The following is a 16537-nucleotide window of genomic DNA, read 5'->3' as shown; positions in this document are numbered from 1 at the left end:
CAATTGTTCATAAATCATATTTTCATAATCTTTGGACTTCCTCACATCACCCTTCCCTGCGTTCTCAGTCACATAGTTATAAACAGCAATTTATTACCTTATTTCAATTCTTATTTTATAAAATTCAAATATTATGTCCCAAATTTTAAATAACTTTATCATAAATTAAACTGCTTAGTTTAAACATAATATTTCTTCGAATTCCAACAATTCATTAAACCTCGCTTTTTCTCATATATCTTACAACAAAGTTACTGCTGCCATGTTACTTTCTATCGTGCATTCTCCTAGCATTCATACAATTTATAGTGTTTTTGTAAATAGTCTTTAAATTTTTTCCAGTCCTCTTCCACCGTCTCTTCTCCCAGGTCCCGAATTCTGCCAGTCATTTCAGCCAGTTCCATGTAGTCTATCAGCTGCGTCTGCCATTCTTCCAGTGTGGGTAGATCTTGGGTCTTCCAATGCTTTGCAATAAGTATTCTTGCTGCTGTTGTTGCATACATAAAAAAGGTTCTATCTTTCTTTAACACCCCTTGGCCGACAATGCCCAAAAGGAAGGCCTCTGGTTTCTTAAGGAAGGTATACTTAAATACCTTTTTTAACTCATTATAGATCATTTCCCAGAAAGCCTTGACCCTAGGGCATGTCCACCAGAGGTGAAAGAATGTTCCTTCAGTTTCTTTACATTTACAACATCTGTTATCAGGCAAATGATATATTTTTGCCAGCTTGACTGGGGTCATGTACCACCTGTATATCATTTTTATAATGTTTTCTTTCAAGGCATTACATGCCGAAAACCTCACTCCGGTGGTCCATAACTTTTCCCAGTCAGCAAACATTATATTGTGCCCAATGTCCTGTGCCCATTTTATCATAACTGATTTAACAGTTTCATCCTGTGTATTCCATTTCAACAGCAAGTTATACATTTTTGAGAGTACCTTAGTCTTAGGTTCTAACAATTCTGTTTCCAGTTTCGATTTTTCCACCTGGAAACCTGTTTTTTTTATCTGCCTTGAAAACCTCCCTAATCTGAGCATAATGTAACCAATCTCGCACTTTGTCCTTTATTTTCTCAAAACTCTGCAATCTCCAAGTATCTCCTTCTTTTTCTAATATTTCCCAATATTTCGGCCAGTTGGCCTCCATATTGAGTCTTTTCTGAGCCTTGGCTTCCATTGGTGACAGCCACCTTGGGGTTTTGCTTTCTAATAAGTCCTTGTATTTTGTCCAGACATTAAACACAGCCTTCCTGACAATATGGTTCTTGAAAGCCTTATGGATTTTTACCTTGTCATACCACAAATATGTGTGCCATCCGAAAGCATTGTTAAACCCTTCCAGATCTAGGACATCAGTGTTTTCAAGAAGAAGCCAATCTTTCATCCAGCAGAAAGCTGCAGATTCATAATACAACCTCAAATCCGGCAGGGCAAACCCCCCTCTCTCCTTGGCATCAGTTAGTATTTTGAATTTTATTCGGGGCTTTTTGCCCTGCCAGACAAATCTAGAAATATCTCTCTGCCACTTTGTAAAACATTCCACTCTGTCCACAATCTGTAGGGTCTGAAACAAAAACAACATTTTTGGCAACACATTCATCTTTATCGCAGCAATTCGGCCCAACAAGGAAAGTTTTAGTCTTGACCAACTTTCTAAGTTCTTTTTAATTTCTGTCCAACACTTTTCATAGTTGTCCTTGAATAGGTTCAGATTTTTAGCAGTCATGTTAACCCCTAGGTATTTCACCTTTTTAACCACATTTAACTCTGTCTCTTTCTGAAACCTTTCTGATTCCACAGTTGTCAAGTTTTTTTCCAAAACCTTAGTCTTTTGCTTGTTCAATTTAAAACCCGCCACCCGACCAAACTCATGAATCAATTCTAAAACCCTTTTCGTGCTAGATTCTGGCTCCTGCAATGTCAAAACCAAATCATCTGCAAAAGCTTTAAGTTTGTATTGTTTAGCTCCGACCTGAATCCCTTCTACCAACCGGTCCCCTCTAATCATGTTCAGGAGCACCTCCAGGACCGAAATAAATAACAGAGGGGAAATAGGACAACCTTGTCGTGTTCCTTTCTCAATCTTAAACTCTTCAGTCACCACATTGTTAACTATCAATTTAGCTTTTTGTTCTGAATAGATTGCCTCTATGCTATTTTCAAACCCCCGTTCCACTCCCATCCCTTCAAGGTTTTTCTTCATAAACTTCCAAGAGATATTATCAAAGGCCTTCTCCGCATCTATAAAGATCAACACTGCTTTTGTATTAATGTTCGTTTGTAAAAGTTCCAAAATGTCAATAATGTTTCTAGTGTTGTCAAACAAATGTCTACCTGGGAGAAAACCTGCCTGGTCTTTATGAATTACTTTGTTTAGCACTTTTTTAAATCTACTTGCCAAGATGTCAGCAAAAATTTTGTAATCCACATTCAGGAGGGAAATGGGACGGTAGTTCTTAAGTTGTGTCTTTTCAGTTTCCAATTTAGGTATCAATGTGATGAAAGCTTCTTTCCACGATTCCGGTGCCTTCTTCCCCTCCATAATCTCATTACAAACCTCCAATAATGGTTGTGTCAAATAGTCTTTCAATATCTTGTAGTACTTGGAGGTGAGCCCGTCTGGCCCTGGAGATTTGCCCAGTTGCATATTCTGAATGGCACCTTCAATCTCTTGTTGTGTTATTTTATGATTCAGGATTATTCTATTTTCTTGAGACAGTTTTAATAAACAATTCCTTCTCAAAAATTGGTCTATCTCAACCTAATTTTGCGGCCCTTGAGTAAAAAGTTGTTTGAAGTATCTCTGGAAACACTTTCTAATCTCCACAGGGTTCTGAATGTTTTCCCCTTCAACCTCTAAGCTGGTAACCGTGTTTAATTTTTGTCTCTTTTTCAGCTGCCATGCTAACAGCTTTCCACATTTATTTGCCGATTCAAATGATCTTTGTTTCAACAATTTGATTTTCCACTCCACTTCCTGATTTATCAATTTAGAATATTGTGCTTGGTAGAGTTTAATTTCTCTCAGAATCTCCTGTGACTTCGGTTTCAATCTTAACTTTTTCTCACATTCCTTGATTTTCTCTAAAATTTTGTTCTTTTTCTCATTCTGAGCTCTTTTCTTTATAGTGTTCTGTTGTATCAGAAACCCCCTCATTACAGCTTTGCTTGCGTCCCAGATTACTCTTTTTTCCACCGAAGTGTTCAAATTTATTTCAAAATAGTTCTTCAAAGCTTTTTGGGCCTTTTTAACAGTTTCCTGATCTCTGAACAAATTGTCATTCATCCTCCATCTAAAGGAGCCGGTTGTAGTTAGTCTCATATCCATCTTTACTGCGTTGTGGTCGGAGCAGGTCTTTGGGCAGATTTCCACTTTTCTAGTCTTAGGTGCCAGACCTCTAGTTATCCAAATTTGGTCGATTCTTGTCCATGTCAGTTGGGCTTCAGAAAAGAATGTTCCTTCTCTTCCTAGGGGGTTTTTTGTTCTCCAAATATCAATCAAGTCCATATTGTCAGTCAATTCAAAAAAAGTTTTAGGTAGTCTGCCATCTTTTGTGATGTTTTGGCTTTGTGACTTATCCATGTTTGTGGACACCACCCCATTCATATCTCCCATCATGATGATGTTGCTATAGTCCAGATAGTCCAGCATTGTCTCATGCAGCTTCTTATAGAATTCCGATTTCCCTTCATTTGGTGCGTAAATTCCCAGTATCAAAAACTTTTCACCCTGAGTTTGTATTTCAATTGCCAAAATTCTTCCTTGCTCATCTTTAAAAAGGAATTTTGGAGATAGGCTCTCCTTTGCATAGATCACCACCCCTCTCTTTTTAACTCGGTCTGATGAAATAAATTCTTGGCCTAATCTCTTGTTAATTAACACTTTTCTGTGGAGCCTAGTCACATGTGTTTCTTGCAAGCAAATAATGTCCAATTGTTCTTTCTTTAATATATGAAATATCCTTCTCCTTTTTTCCGGGGAATTTCCGCCATTAATGTTCCAACTAAGAAGTTGCAGAGACATCCTGGACAAATCTGTTATTCAGTAGGTGGTGGCGTTTCCTTCTTTGGGTCGTCAGATCCCAAAGGTGTGGGTACAGGCGCAGGCGGTGGCGGTGGCCAAGATCCAGGCCCTGTAATCCCTTTCTGAAGGTCTTCTCCGTAGTCGTTCAAAAACTTGTCTTTATCCTCTGGTGTTTTAATTTTCACTTTCTTCCCTCTGAATGTAAAGGATAATCTTTGAGGAAATTCCCACCTAAAAGGAATTGTGTTGCTTCTCAAAAGATTTGTCAGTTCTTTATAGGTGGTTCTGAGATCCAAAAGTTGTTTAGGTATATCCTTGTAGGGAATCACGTGTCTCGATTCTTGAGGTTGACGTCATCATGGGTGTAACGTTTGGTGCCATTTCGCTGCCTTTCCTCATGGGATTTACACATAGCTCTTCTTCTGTGTGATTTTGCAGGTGCTTTCCGGGTTTGTTTGTTTCTTTCTTTTTTAAAAAAACAAGTTTCTAGTCCCTTTGGTCCTGAAAAATATGCTTTCTTTCCCTGAAAAAATTCTGGACACTGCAGTTTTATCAGGGGTTTCTGGGACTACATTGCCCATAGTTATTGAGAGAAAGGATGTGCTTTGAATGTGCTGTGAATATACTGTGTGAACTCAGCCTTGTCGCATACATTATGCAAATATACTCAGTCATAATAAATGCAAATACAAGTCACAGGATTTCTCAGTCACTCAGAGGCCGCCTACAATCCTTCAGAGTACACCCCCCTGCAAAAGATCCTGGGAACTGTAGTTTGTTAAGGCTGCTGAGAATTGTAGCTCTGTGAGAGGCAAATTAAAGTTCCCAAGATTCTTGGGGGCAGGGGACATTGGAATATGCTTTAAGCCTATAATGGGTACACAGCCTCACTTTCTTTTCAGCACAGATATTTTTAAAATATTGATTTATTTTTATTCTTGTTTGGAGAGGCCTGTAAGGCTCCTTACACTGTTTGGCTGGGAGTGGGAACTGTTAAAAACAAAAAGCTGCCTGCAATCCTCTTGAGTGGTTTGCTAGACAATTAAGATGTGCCCAGACTCTTCCCATGAGGAGCATCAAAGCTTTCTGATGCGTTGACCTTCGTTGGGGTTGACTTAGATTAGACAGCTTTTTTCTCCCCTCCTAGTTCCACGTCTGTCTTGCCAGACATCAGGGGGAGAAAAATGTCTGCGACGTGAGCTGACGAAGGAGTTCTGCACACAGAATGTTCCAGATTTAGGGGTAGCCAGTCCAGCTTCAGTTTTCGGTGACTCAGTGGGGCTGCTGCAACCACAGTTGCACAAACCATTCCCACCCCAGCAGAGATCCAGGCAGTTGTGCTATCAGTGGGGAGAGGTTTTGCCTTGTTCCTTCCCTTGATTTCTCATCCAAAAGAAAAGAAAAAGGGGGGAAGGGCTGTTTACATTTTTGTTCACTTGGATCACCAGATTTCCTGCAGACGTGGACATTTTGTGGGCAGCAGATGCCTCCATTACGGACCGGGTTGCTCTTTAAAAGGCTCTGCTTGACATTAAATGCTAAGCAGATGGGTCTTTAATAGGGACGGGAAGTGGCTGCAACAATTGTTGTCCCCACCCCGGTCCAGCCACCTTTATTTTTTCAAACCTCCCAATTTTTTAACCCTACAACAGTTCTCACAATGTGACCAGATGGAGAATTTATGAGCTTTCGGACACATACCAGAACTTTAGGCCCTCCTAGTGTCCCTATTTTCCAGGGACATCCCTGATTTAGAAAAGCCGTCCCGGTTTCTGATTTGATCCTGAAATGTCCCGCTTTTCCTTAGGATGTCCCTATTTCCATTGGAAATGTTGGAGGGTATCCGACCCCTGAGCCATCTGAAGGCAGCCCTGTATAGGGAAGTTTTAAAAAAATGTTTAATATTTTATTATGTTTTTATATATCTTGGAAGCTGCTCAGAGTGCTGCGGCAACCCAGTAAGATGTGTGGGGTATAAATTATAATTATGGAATTGGGACATCCCTCATTTCATCAGAGAAATGTTGGAGGGTATGGGACTTTAGATTGGCGCACTTGACGCAGATCAAATAGCGTGGCAAACCTGCTTTTGTTTTTAAAAATCAACTTTGGCGGTTAAGAAATCTACAGTGATATGTGTTAAAAATTTGCAGTGGGTGAATGATTGATGGGGAGACATGTACGGTGGTACCTCGGGTTACAGATGCTTCAGGTTACAGACTCTGCTAACCCAGATATAGTACCTCAGGTTAAGAATTTTACCTCAGGATGAGAACAGAAATCGTGCGGCAGCAGTGGGAGGCCCCATTATCTAAAGTGGTACCTTAGGTTAAGAACAGTTTCAGGTTAAGAATGGACCTCCAGAACAAATTAAGTCCTTAACCTGAGGTACCACTGTAAAAGTAAATTGGGATGAGTGCTCAGGGCTTCTTTTCACCGAGAACTCACTGGAACTTAGTTCTGGCACCTCTCAGGTAGGTGCCATTGCCATTATAAGAGGAGGTGTTCATGATGAGTTCCAGCACCTCTCTTTCTAGAAAAACAACACTGAGTGCAACCACCCTCTAAACAAGTGAGAATGAACGTGCAATAAAGCCTGGACATTGTCTAACTGCCTCATAAGATTGGTGCAAGCAGGTCAGGATGAATGCTGGAGACAGGGCTAGAAGAGAAATATGGGTCAGACTGCATTTAAAGGTGAACTTTCCTAATTCACACCGTTATTGCTAAAAGCTCTCAGAGCTGTTGGGAAGCCCCTCTTCCCTTTCCAGAGCTACAATTCCCAGAGTTCCCTGGGAAGAGAGATTGCCTGTTATGCCGCCCTGGGAATTGTAGTTCTGTGAGGGGAGATTTCTCCTCACAACTCTCCGTGTCCCTTAACAAATGACAGTTCCCAGAATTCTTGGGGGGGAAGCCATGACTGTTGAAAGTAGTATCACAGTGTTTTAAACTTATGGTGTGAAGGTGGCCTTAAGCTTTATCTATTGGAAAAGTGAGGCTAACCTTTGCCCTCGTCCTTATTGCTTGCTTTGTTCAACTTCCCATGACAGGTTGACTGCTAGGCTCATAGGAGACCCCCGGCTTGCCAGGCCCAAAGAGACAAAACCAGCCCACAAAATTCAGGTCATAAGTTCCTGGGTTGTGGTTTCCAAGCATGAGGTGGGTTGCTCTGACCATTTAAACCCTCCATTAAAATCCAGAGCCGTGAAATCACTGGAGAGAAATGCACTTAACTGCCGGCTCTCACATCTTTCTGGTTCCACACACAGATTTGCCAGACCTTGTGAAATGTGAATGGCTGGCTTCCACCTCTGAATGTCTATCCACATTCTGGCTTGATAGGGAAGGATTTCCCATGTGTCTTGTCTTGAGATGGCTTTTTAGTATTTAGGAGAAAATAGAAAGGTGTTGCATCACCTTGGGGTTTATTGTGCGTAAACATCGGCTGGATCTATACTGATTTGTAAAAACGCTTTAAATAAAGTTACACAGCTCTCAATGCAATGTTACATTGACGGTTTTAAATTGTTCTTCAGAGCCTTCTGGTGTCACATGTTTATAACGCATTTATAACGTTTTTACTGACCAGTATAGATTGGTTCACCGCCATCACCACAGATTTCACAACTCCTCCACTTTGGGCCAAGGGTGGGTGGGAATGGACATTTTAAAGATTGTTTCTTGCCAACAAGGTATCTTGTCTCCAAATCAGATTGATAAAACCCAACTGGTAGATTGTAAAAGGTTTTGCTTGGCTTGCTCTCCATCCAACTCTCCTGACTGCTTTTGCTATGAAAAGGTGGCATCAACCCAAACTCAGAACCCCGGTGTGTGAGCATCACTGTGATCTCAGGTTGAAATTGGATTGGATTACATTACGCAGTACTGAGCTAGGTGGACCCAATGGTCTGATCTGGAGAAAGGTGGCTTTGTACATCCGGTTGGTGCTCTGGTCTGTTGCGTTATTGATTTAAGGACACTGAATATTTACCCCCACCTTTCTTTCTTTCTTTCTCCCTCTCTCTTTAGGCGTGTGGCTTACAGACCTGGTCCACGTTGCAGCCCATGAAATCGGCCATGCTTTGGGCCTCATGCACTCCCTGGACCCCAATGCCTTGATGCACATCAATGCCACCCTGACTGGGAAAAACACCATTTCACAGGACGAGATGTGGGGGATATTCCGCCTTTACGGTGAGCAAGAGCATTGTTGGCTACAGGGAGGGAAAGCAAGGACTCAACCAGCAATTGCACGGTTAAGCACTGTTAGCTCTTCTGCTGCCCTGTCCCTTCACGCGAGATGTGTTGGTTGCTGCATGTGCAAATTGGCCTGAGAGGGGAGAGTGGAGACTGGCTTCTAGCTCAGTGGCAATGGTGGCTCCCTGGAGGAGGGGTTAAAAAGCCCTTTGTGGATTGGGTTCAGGCAGGGGAGGTGGCTCTTAGAAGTGGGAGGCTGAAAAGGGGCTAGATGATTAGCTTACAGGGGCCAAATGTTATGTTAAAGGTAAAGGTAAAGGGACCCCTGACCATTAGGTCCAGTCGTGACCGACTCTGGGGTTGCGGCGCTCATCTCGCTTTATTGGCCAGGTCATGTGGCCAGCATGACTAAGCCGCTTCTGGCGAACCAGAGCAGCGCACGGAAACGCCGTTTACCTTCCTGCCGGGGCGGTACCTATTTATCTACTTGCACTTTTTGGGGTGCTTTCGAAATGCTATGTTGGCAGGAGTTGGGACCGAGCAACGGGAGCTCACCCTGTCACGGGGAATCGAACAGCCAAGCCCTAGGCTCTGTGGTTTAACCCACAGCACCACCCTCGTCCCACAAATGTTATGTTATGTTATTTTTTAAAAATCATTTCATTTCTATCTTGCCTTTCTCCAAGGAGCTCATGGTGACATATAATTTATTTATTTATTAACGTTACAGTGGTGCCTCGCAAGACGAAATTAATTCGTTCCGCAAGTCCCTTCGTCTTGCGGTTTTTTCGTCTTGCGATGCACGGTTTCCCATAGGAATGCATTGAAAATCAATTAATGCGTTCCTAGGGAAACCGCCTTCAGACCAGGTCCGGGGACAGTCTGTCCCCGGACCTCTTCTGAAGGCTGGGGGGGGGACAAGGGCTTTTCTTCCCACCCCAGGCATTTTAAAAAACCCTGGGACAGCGGAGGACTTCTCCGCTGTCCGGGGCGATCTTAAAATGCTGGCGGGCGGCATTTTAAAATCGCCCCGGACAGTGGAGGACTTTTCCGCTGTCCGGGGCGATTTAAAAGCCCCTGGGAAGGCAGGCAGGGGGGACAAAGACTTTCGCCCCCTGCCCGCCTTCAGAAGGTGTTCCCGCCCCCCGCCCCACTTCGGAACAGCTTTCCGAAGTGGGGCGGCTGGGGCAGGTGTCCCCGCCCCCCCGCCCCACTTCGGAACAGCTTTCCGAAGTGGGGCGGCTGGGGCAGGTGTCCCCGCCCCCCCTCCCCACTTCGGAACAGCTTTCCGAAGTGGGGCGGCTGGGGCAGGTGTCCCCGCCCCCCCGCCCCACTTCGGAACAGCTTTCCGAAGTGGGGCGGCTGGGGCAGGTGTCCCCGCCCCCCCGCCCCACTTCGGAACAGCTTTCCGAAGTGGGGCGGCTGGGGCAGGTGTCCCCGCCCCCCTCCCCACTTCGGAACAGCTTTCCGAAGTGGGGCGGCTGGGGCAGGTGTCCCCGCCCCCCCGCCCCACTTCGGAACAGCTTTCCGAAGTGGGGCGGCTGGGGCAGGTGTCCCCGCCCCCCCGCCCCACTTCGGAACAGCTTTCCGAAGTGGGGCGGCTGGGGCAGGTGTCCCCGCCCCCCCGCCCCACTTCGGAACAGCTTTCCGAAGTGGGGCGGCTGGGGCAGGTGTCCCCGCCCCCCCGCCCCACTTCGGAACAGCTTTCCGAAGTGGGGCGGCTGGGGCAGGTGTCCCCGCCCCCCTTCCCCACTTCGGAACAGCTTTCCGAAGTGGGGCGGCTGGGGCAGGTGTCCCCGCCCCCCCTTCGGAACAGCGTTTTAAAATGCTGGGGGTCGGGAGCGAAGCGCTGCCGACCCCCAGCATTTTAAAACCTTCCCGGGACACGGGGAGATTTTAAAATGCTGGGGTTCGGCAGCGCTTCGCTCCCGACCCCCAGCATTTTAAAACCTCCCCGGGACACGGGGAGATTTTAAAATGCTGGCGGTCGGCAGCGCTTCGCTCCCGACCCCCAGCATTTTAAAACCTTCCCGGGACACGGGGAGATTTTAAAATGCTGGGGGTCGGCAGCGCTTCGCTCCCGACCCCCAGCATTTTAAAACCTTCCCGGGACACGGGGAGATTTTAAAATGCTGGGGGTCGGCAGCGCTTCGCTCCCGACCCCCAGCATTTTAAAACCTTCCCGGGACACGGGGAGATTTTAAAATGCTGGGGTTCGGCAGCGAACGCTTCGCTCCCGCCCGCCAGCATTTTAAGATCGCCCGGGGCAGGCGGGGGGGGGAAGCAGGCGGGGGGAGCAAAGACTTTTGCCCCCCGCCGGCCTTCAGAAGAGGTCCTCTTCTGAAGGCCGGCGGTGGGCGAAAGTCTTTGCTCCCGACCGCCAGCATTTCCCTATGGGCTTTCGTCTTGCGATGCAAGCCCATAGGGAAATTCGTCTTGCGAAGCGCCTCCAAAACAGAAAACCCTTTCGTCTTGCGGGTTTTCCGTCTTGCGAGGCATTCGTCTTGCGGGGTACCACTGTATAATCCTGCCGTTTCTCCAGAAAGGAGCCCCGAGTGGCAAACAGCAAGTGATAATTTTTTAAAAATAATATTAACATTATATTATAACATATTAAAATTAGAGCGTGGTGCTGATAACGTCAAGGTTGCAGGTTCGATCCTGTATGGGACAACTGCATATTCCTGCACTGCAGGGGGTTGGACTAGATCAGGGGTCAGCAAACTTTTTCAGCAGGGGGCCGGTCCACTGTCCCTCAGACCTTGTGGGAGGCCGGACTATATTTTTTTTGGGGGGGGGGGAATATGAAGGAATTCCTGTGCCCCACAAATAACCCAGAGATGCATTTTAAATAAAAGCACACATTTTACACGTGTAAAAACACGCTGATTCCCGGACCGTCCGTGGGCCAGATTTAGAAGGCGATTGGGCCGGATCTGGCCCCTGGTCCTTAGTTTGCCTACCCATGAACTAGATGATTATCAGAGTCCCTTTCAACTCTGCAATTCTGATTCCTCTAGGAAAACACCTTTTAAACAATTCCCACACATATGGCAGGCTGTATGTGGCTCCCCATTTTATTCTCACAACGACCCTGTGAGGTAGGCTAGAGTGAGAGACCGGGACTGGCCCCAAGCTAGTCCTGCAAGGAGATCTTCATGGCTGTGTGGTGGGATTTGAACCCTGGTCTCCCAGGGACCTAGAGTCTGGCACTCTAACCACTACACAAAGCTGCCTTCTTGAGTGCCAGCTTGCCCGTCTCTTTGCTGCTTCCCTGCAGAAACGTGTTTACATCAGTGGCTCCCACTTCTCTCCTGAAAGCAGCATTTATCCCTGCAGGCTTGGAAGTTACTGGCTCCAACTTCCCCTGATTTCCTGAGGCTGGGCCTCTGAAAACTAGTATTGGGGAGAGAAAATGATACGTTTCTGGTCCATCATAGAAATTCTGTGAAATGCTATATTTACAGCTGAGGGTGAGGTGGGGTGAGGAGAAAACGGCCTGATGAGAACATAGCTCTGGCAGCGGAGAGATCAGAAACCAGCCTTGTTTTCCTAGTTTGAAAAAAAGGTTGAATTGGCATTGCCGTCGAAGGACTGCTTTCTGTGCCACCTTCCCAGTCGCACATTTTGCTCCTTCTATTAACAAGTGCCAATAACTGTGAAGCCAAAACGTGCTCCAGCTGAACTTGATATTCCTTCCTTCCTTCTTCTTCTTTTTTTTTTGGGGGGGGGGGGTTGTACTAATGTATTATATGATCTTAGCCTTGCTGATGCAGTCAGGTTTATTTATTTCCTTCCCCTTTCTCCTTTGACCTGGGCATCTTTTAAGAGTCAGGGTCAGAAGGGAACCTAGAGGTAGGCCAATGTTCCTGCTCCACTCAGGATCTCCAGTGGCGGATGTAAAACACGGGGGGGGGGAGCATTTTTGCAGACCCGCAGGGCGGATTGTCTCTTAGGGCCACCTGCCAGAAGTGGGTGGGACCAGAGGAAAAAAGTAGGCAGAGCAATGGATGCATGACTCTTAACGCTTTGTGCAGCAAGAGTCTTCTTACATTCTGGTGACCTGGCAAGTTTTCCACATACAGTGGTATCTCGGGTTACATACGCTTCAGGTTACAGACTCCGCTAACACAGAAATAGTGCTTCAGGTTAAGAACTTTGCTTCAGGATGAGTACAGAAATCGTGCAGGAGGCCCCATTAGCTAAAGTGGTGCTTCAGGTTAAGAACAGTTTCAGGTTAAGAACGGACCTCCGGAACAAATTAAGTACTTAACCCGAGGTACCACTGTATATTTGTAAATATGCTTCTTCCACTCAAACTATCCACCCTCCAAAGCATGCTTTTTCAACTGCTGGAACAAAGAAAAATTAAAGACTCTGCTGAAAGAGTTTTTCATGCTGGCTGGTTGCTACAGGAACCTTTACCCAGTAACTAGTGCCTTGAGCTTTCTTTCTTTCACCTCCCTCCCCACATCTTTTCCTTTTATGCTATTTCATAAGCCTGAAGGCGTGGGCTGTCTTACCACTGATATCTGTAAGCCACTCATGTATAGCCTTTCTCAGCTGAAAAGCAGGATTAAAAAAATGCTTCCAATAAGTAAATATGTGGGTAGAATTCCGTTGACAGGACCAACATCGGTTGAAATCAAAGCTTTTAAAAAGTTTTTATTGCCACCTTTAATGAATCTTCCTATTTCAGGCTGTAAAGATCGAATCTTCATATGTCCTTCATGGTCTCAGAAAGGCTACTGCAGAACGCGCAGGAAGTTTATGAAGAAAAATTGTCCGTATAGCTGTGGCTTTTGCTCAGGTAATATACTTTGCTTTGAATCTAGCATTCAATGATATCTGCTTCTAAAAGGGATATATAATATATTTATAAGCAATAGACGCTAGGGGAGAATGCTCTTTTGCTAGGCTGATAGCTTGGCCTGTCCAAGATAATGGGCTGATATTTTATTAATGGGAGCTAATGACAGGCCACATTCTCCTGATAGCTGGGAGTCTCTCTCTGGTGTTTGGAATGCAACATCCAAGAGAGTTTAGGAAGATGGGATGCCTCGTGGGAAGCGATTCATAAATGATAATATGATCATGTATTTTTTAATAGAATATTTATATACCTTTACTCATTTTTTTAAAAAAATCCGAGTGGTTTACAACAACCACTCATGAAGCCATTAAAACACTTAAGATCAGATATCGGATAACTGTTGTTTGTTAATTGCCTGCTTAAGCCTGGAGGCATAGAAAAGTTTTCAGCAGGCATTTAAAAGTTGAAAAACAAGGTGCCTGATGAATCTCTATGGGCTGAGTTCCCACATGACTGGGCCAATGACACTAAAGGCTGCATTTTGTGTTGATTTCAAATTAGCATCACCGATTGGGGGAATGACCAGCTATGCTCTTGCAGCTTATCAAGCCAGGATATAAGGGTTCATGTTGTCCCTGAGCTGTTTAGGGCTTTGTTAAGAAAAGGCCTTGAACCTGGCTCAGTAACAGTTGCTTCGGGGATTCTTAAGATGTGATTCCTGCATTGCAGCGGGGGCTGGACTAAATGATCCTTGGGGAGCCTTTCAACCCAGTGTTTTTTACACTGGCTGGCAGCAGCTCTTCAGGTTTTCAGATTGGGGTCTCTCTCAACCCTGCTGGGGATTGAACCCGGGACCTTCTGCATGCAAGGCTGATGCTCTAACCACTGAACTCCAGCCCTTCCCTGAGATTCCTCAATTTTCAAAATTAGTAAGACAACAGCAGGAAAACAATCGCATAATCCTAAATCTGTAGCTCAGAGCTGACAATATGTCCTTTTTGTTTTGCTCTCCCTTCCCTTCCTTGTTCTGCTGGCAGAATTCCCGTTCCCAACGGTGATGCCGACGCCGCTTCCCCCGAGGATGAAAACGAGGATTGTTCCCGAAGGCAGGAACGTTACCTTCCGCTGTGGCCAGAAGATCATTCATAAAAAAGGCAAAGTTTAGTAAGTAATCTCACCTAGGGCTGAGCCAGACATGCATGCATGTCTCTTTAACTTTTTGGTTTGGAATGTGTGTCTGTATGTGATCTTTGGGAATCATTAGAATTGTGCAGTTGGAAGGAATCCCAAAGCTCATTTAGTCCAACTCTCTGCAATGCAGGAAAGCGGGTTACCTTGAATTAGGGATAACCAGCACCAGGGGTGACATAGAAAGCTGACTTATACTGAGTCAACCATTCCTTGGTTCCAGTCACCCTCTTGTGCACATGTTCCAGCTTGTCGATATCCTCCTTAAAATGAGGCACCCAGAACTGGACACAGGACTCCAGGGCATGGTTAAAGGGATCAAACCTGGTGAATATCAATCTTCCCCTCTTGCTTTTCCCACACACAGCTGGTATAAAGAGAAGGAGCTTCTGGAATACTCCTATCCGGGATACCTGTCTCTGAATGACGACCACATGAGCATCATAGCCAACGTCATCAATGAAGGGACCTATACTTGTGTAGTGAAGAAAAAGTCTCAGATCCTCACCACGTATTCCTGGAGGGTCAGGCTGAAGCACTAGCAAGGAAGCCTTTGCAAAGGACTTTGGTATAACCCAAGTGGTTCTGTCCAATGTTGGGTTTCCTCTTTTCTGCCTGTTGTTTTGTATATCTAACTTTCAGCAGTGCACCCGATCTTAAAAACGGCAAAGCCCATCCACAGGTGTTGGCTTGGGCAATGTGGGGGGGGGGGGCTGGGCCTTCCTCCCCAACAGATTACTGCTTCCAAAAGAAGATGAGTACACAATACATCTGTTCTGTATATTTTAGTTTCAGCAGGTCAAAGAGATGGGAACTAGAATGGCTGTTTTGTTTTTCTTGCTACTGTTATGAAAAGATAGTCTGAAAATGTATTGGGGGGGGGGCTCAAACAAAGCTCACACACCTGTGGACATCTATGTCTGGGGAGGTCCCAACAGCTTTGGGAAGTGGAAATGCCTAGTGGCTACCAGATGGAGAATAACTGAAATGTCACCTTGGTAATAAATTCAGCTGCAATATTGCTATTGCTGCAGTTAATATTGATTTTCCTTACAAAAGTGATGAAATGAAGCTTTGGCCCTCCAGTTGTTGCTGTGCTACAACTCCCTGCTTGCTGGTGCTGGTGGGAATTGTAGTTCGGCGGCACTTGAAAATGCTACGTAGCTCCTAGGTGTAAAGATCGCATATTCCTCAGAGTAACAAAAAAGATTTATCCACCATGAGCCATCAACTCTCTGATTTGCTTTCTGTGATGGTAACTCAAGCAAGCTTATTAGACACTGTCAAATTCCTTGCATATGTTGTGATGCACTTATCCGTCAGTCGAGCCTCTTGAAGAGCTGTCTACAGCTTCTGGAAAGCTAAAGGACAGTTGATCCTCTAGGAATTTCACTGGTAAATTACTGCGGTTCTCCTGTTTGAATAAAGTGCTTCCTGGCTCTGCCGTCATTCTTGTCGTTGATGTAGAAATTATGCTGCCCGCAAATCCTTCTAAGAGAAAACCAGATGCCCCCAATAAATTAGGTTAAGAGAGCAATGGCAGACAGCTGCATGTTTGCGTTAAAACCCTTCTTGACCTATAATTACCCCACCCTCTTGCATTCGCGAAGCCATCGAAATGAATCGCAGTACATAATCATTCATAGAGGGAATAGCCCCCCCCCCCATCTTCAGTCAAAAGGATCAGACGTACAGACAGCTGGCTTCCCTCTGGCGGCAAAATATCTGGGAAAGCATGGGGTTGTATCTAACGTTTTTATTTATTAGCCCCAACGCAAAGCAACTTACAAACAAACAAGCGAACAAGTCCCAGGTCGCATCCATACCACAGATCTAACACACAATTTGAGTATATAGCTTCTCCCTGCCCAAGAACTACAGTTCCCAGCAGCCTTAAGAAACAGCAGTTCCCAGGATTCTTTGGGGGAAGCTGTGTGGTATGGGTGTGGCCCTAATCAGAGTAGACCCACTAAAATTAACCAGCCTGACTTAGGTCTATTGATTTCAATGGACCTACTCTGACTACAACGCCCGGTTTACGAGGACATCCCTAGCACACCCAGTGGGCAACCCTTTTCTGCCAAAGGGTCACCTGCTAGAGGTGGGTGGGGCCAAAGACAAAAGTGGGCGGAGCTATGAATGTAAATATTACCTTTGGGTGCAGTAGGCTGGCTTCCACACACAGTCTGAATTTGTGCATTTACACATTTCAACACGCCCAACGGAATGTTGCGAAGTCCCAAAAACATTTCAGCTGTATACAAGTATAAATATCTGTACATTTTCCAGCAGAGTAGCAAAACCATTGAT

General features: G+C 45.3%; 1 protein-coding gene across 1 annotated transcript in view; it reads left to right on the top strand.

Moving 5' to 3' along the window:
• Positions 1-15292, top strand: part of MIB2 (MIB E3 ubiquitin protein ligase 2) — a 103050-nt gene extending 87758 nt beyond the window's left edge. The window contains exons 18-21 of the mRNA XM_081202322.1: positions 8059-8223; positions 12926-13036; positions 14077-14203; positions 14595-15292. Of these exons, the coding sequence (XP_081058448.1) occupies positions 8059-8223; positions 12926-13036; positions 14077-14203; positions 14595-14769 (578 nt within the window). The 3' untranslated portion in view covers positions 14770-15292. The remainder of the gene's footprint in view (positions 1-8058; positions 8224-12925; positions 13037-14076; positions 14204-14594) is intronic.
• The last annotated feature ends 1245 nt before the right edge of the window (positions 15293-16537 follow it).

This window comes from Podarcis bocagei (genome assembly GCF_964188305.1).
Source record: "Podarcis bocagei genome assembly, chromosome: 7".
In the NCBI taxonomy this organism is placed as follows: Eukaryota; Metazoa; Chordata; class Lepidosauria; order Squamata; family Lacertidae; genus Podarcis; species Podarcis bocagei.
The sequence above is the reverse complement of the archived record's forward strand: the minus strand, read 5'-3'. Positions and strand labels throughout refer to the sequence as shown.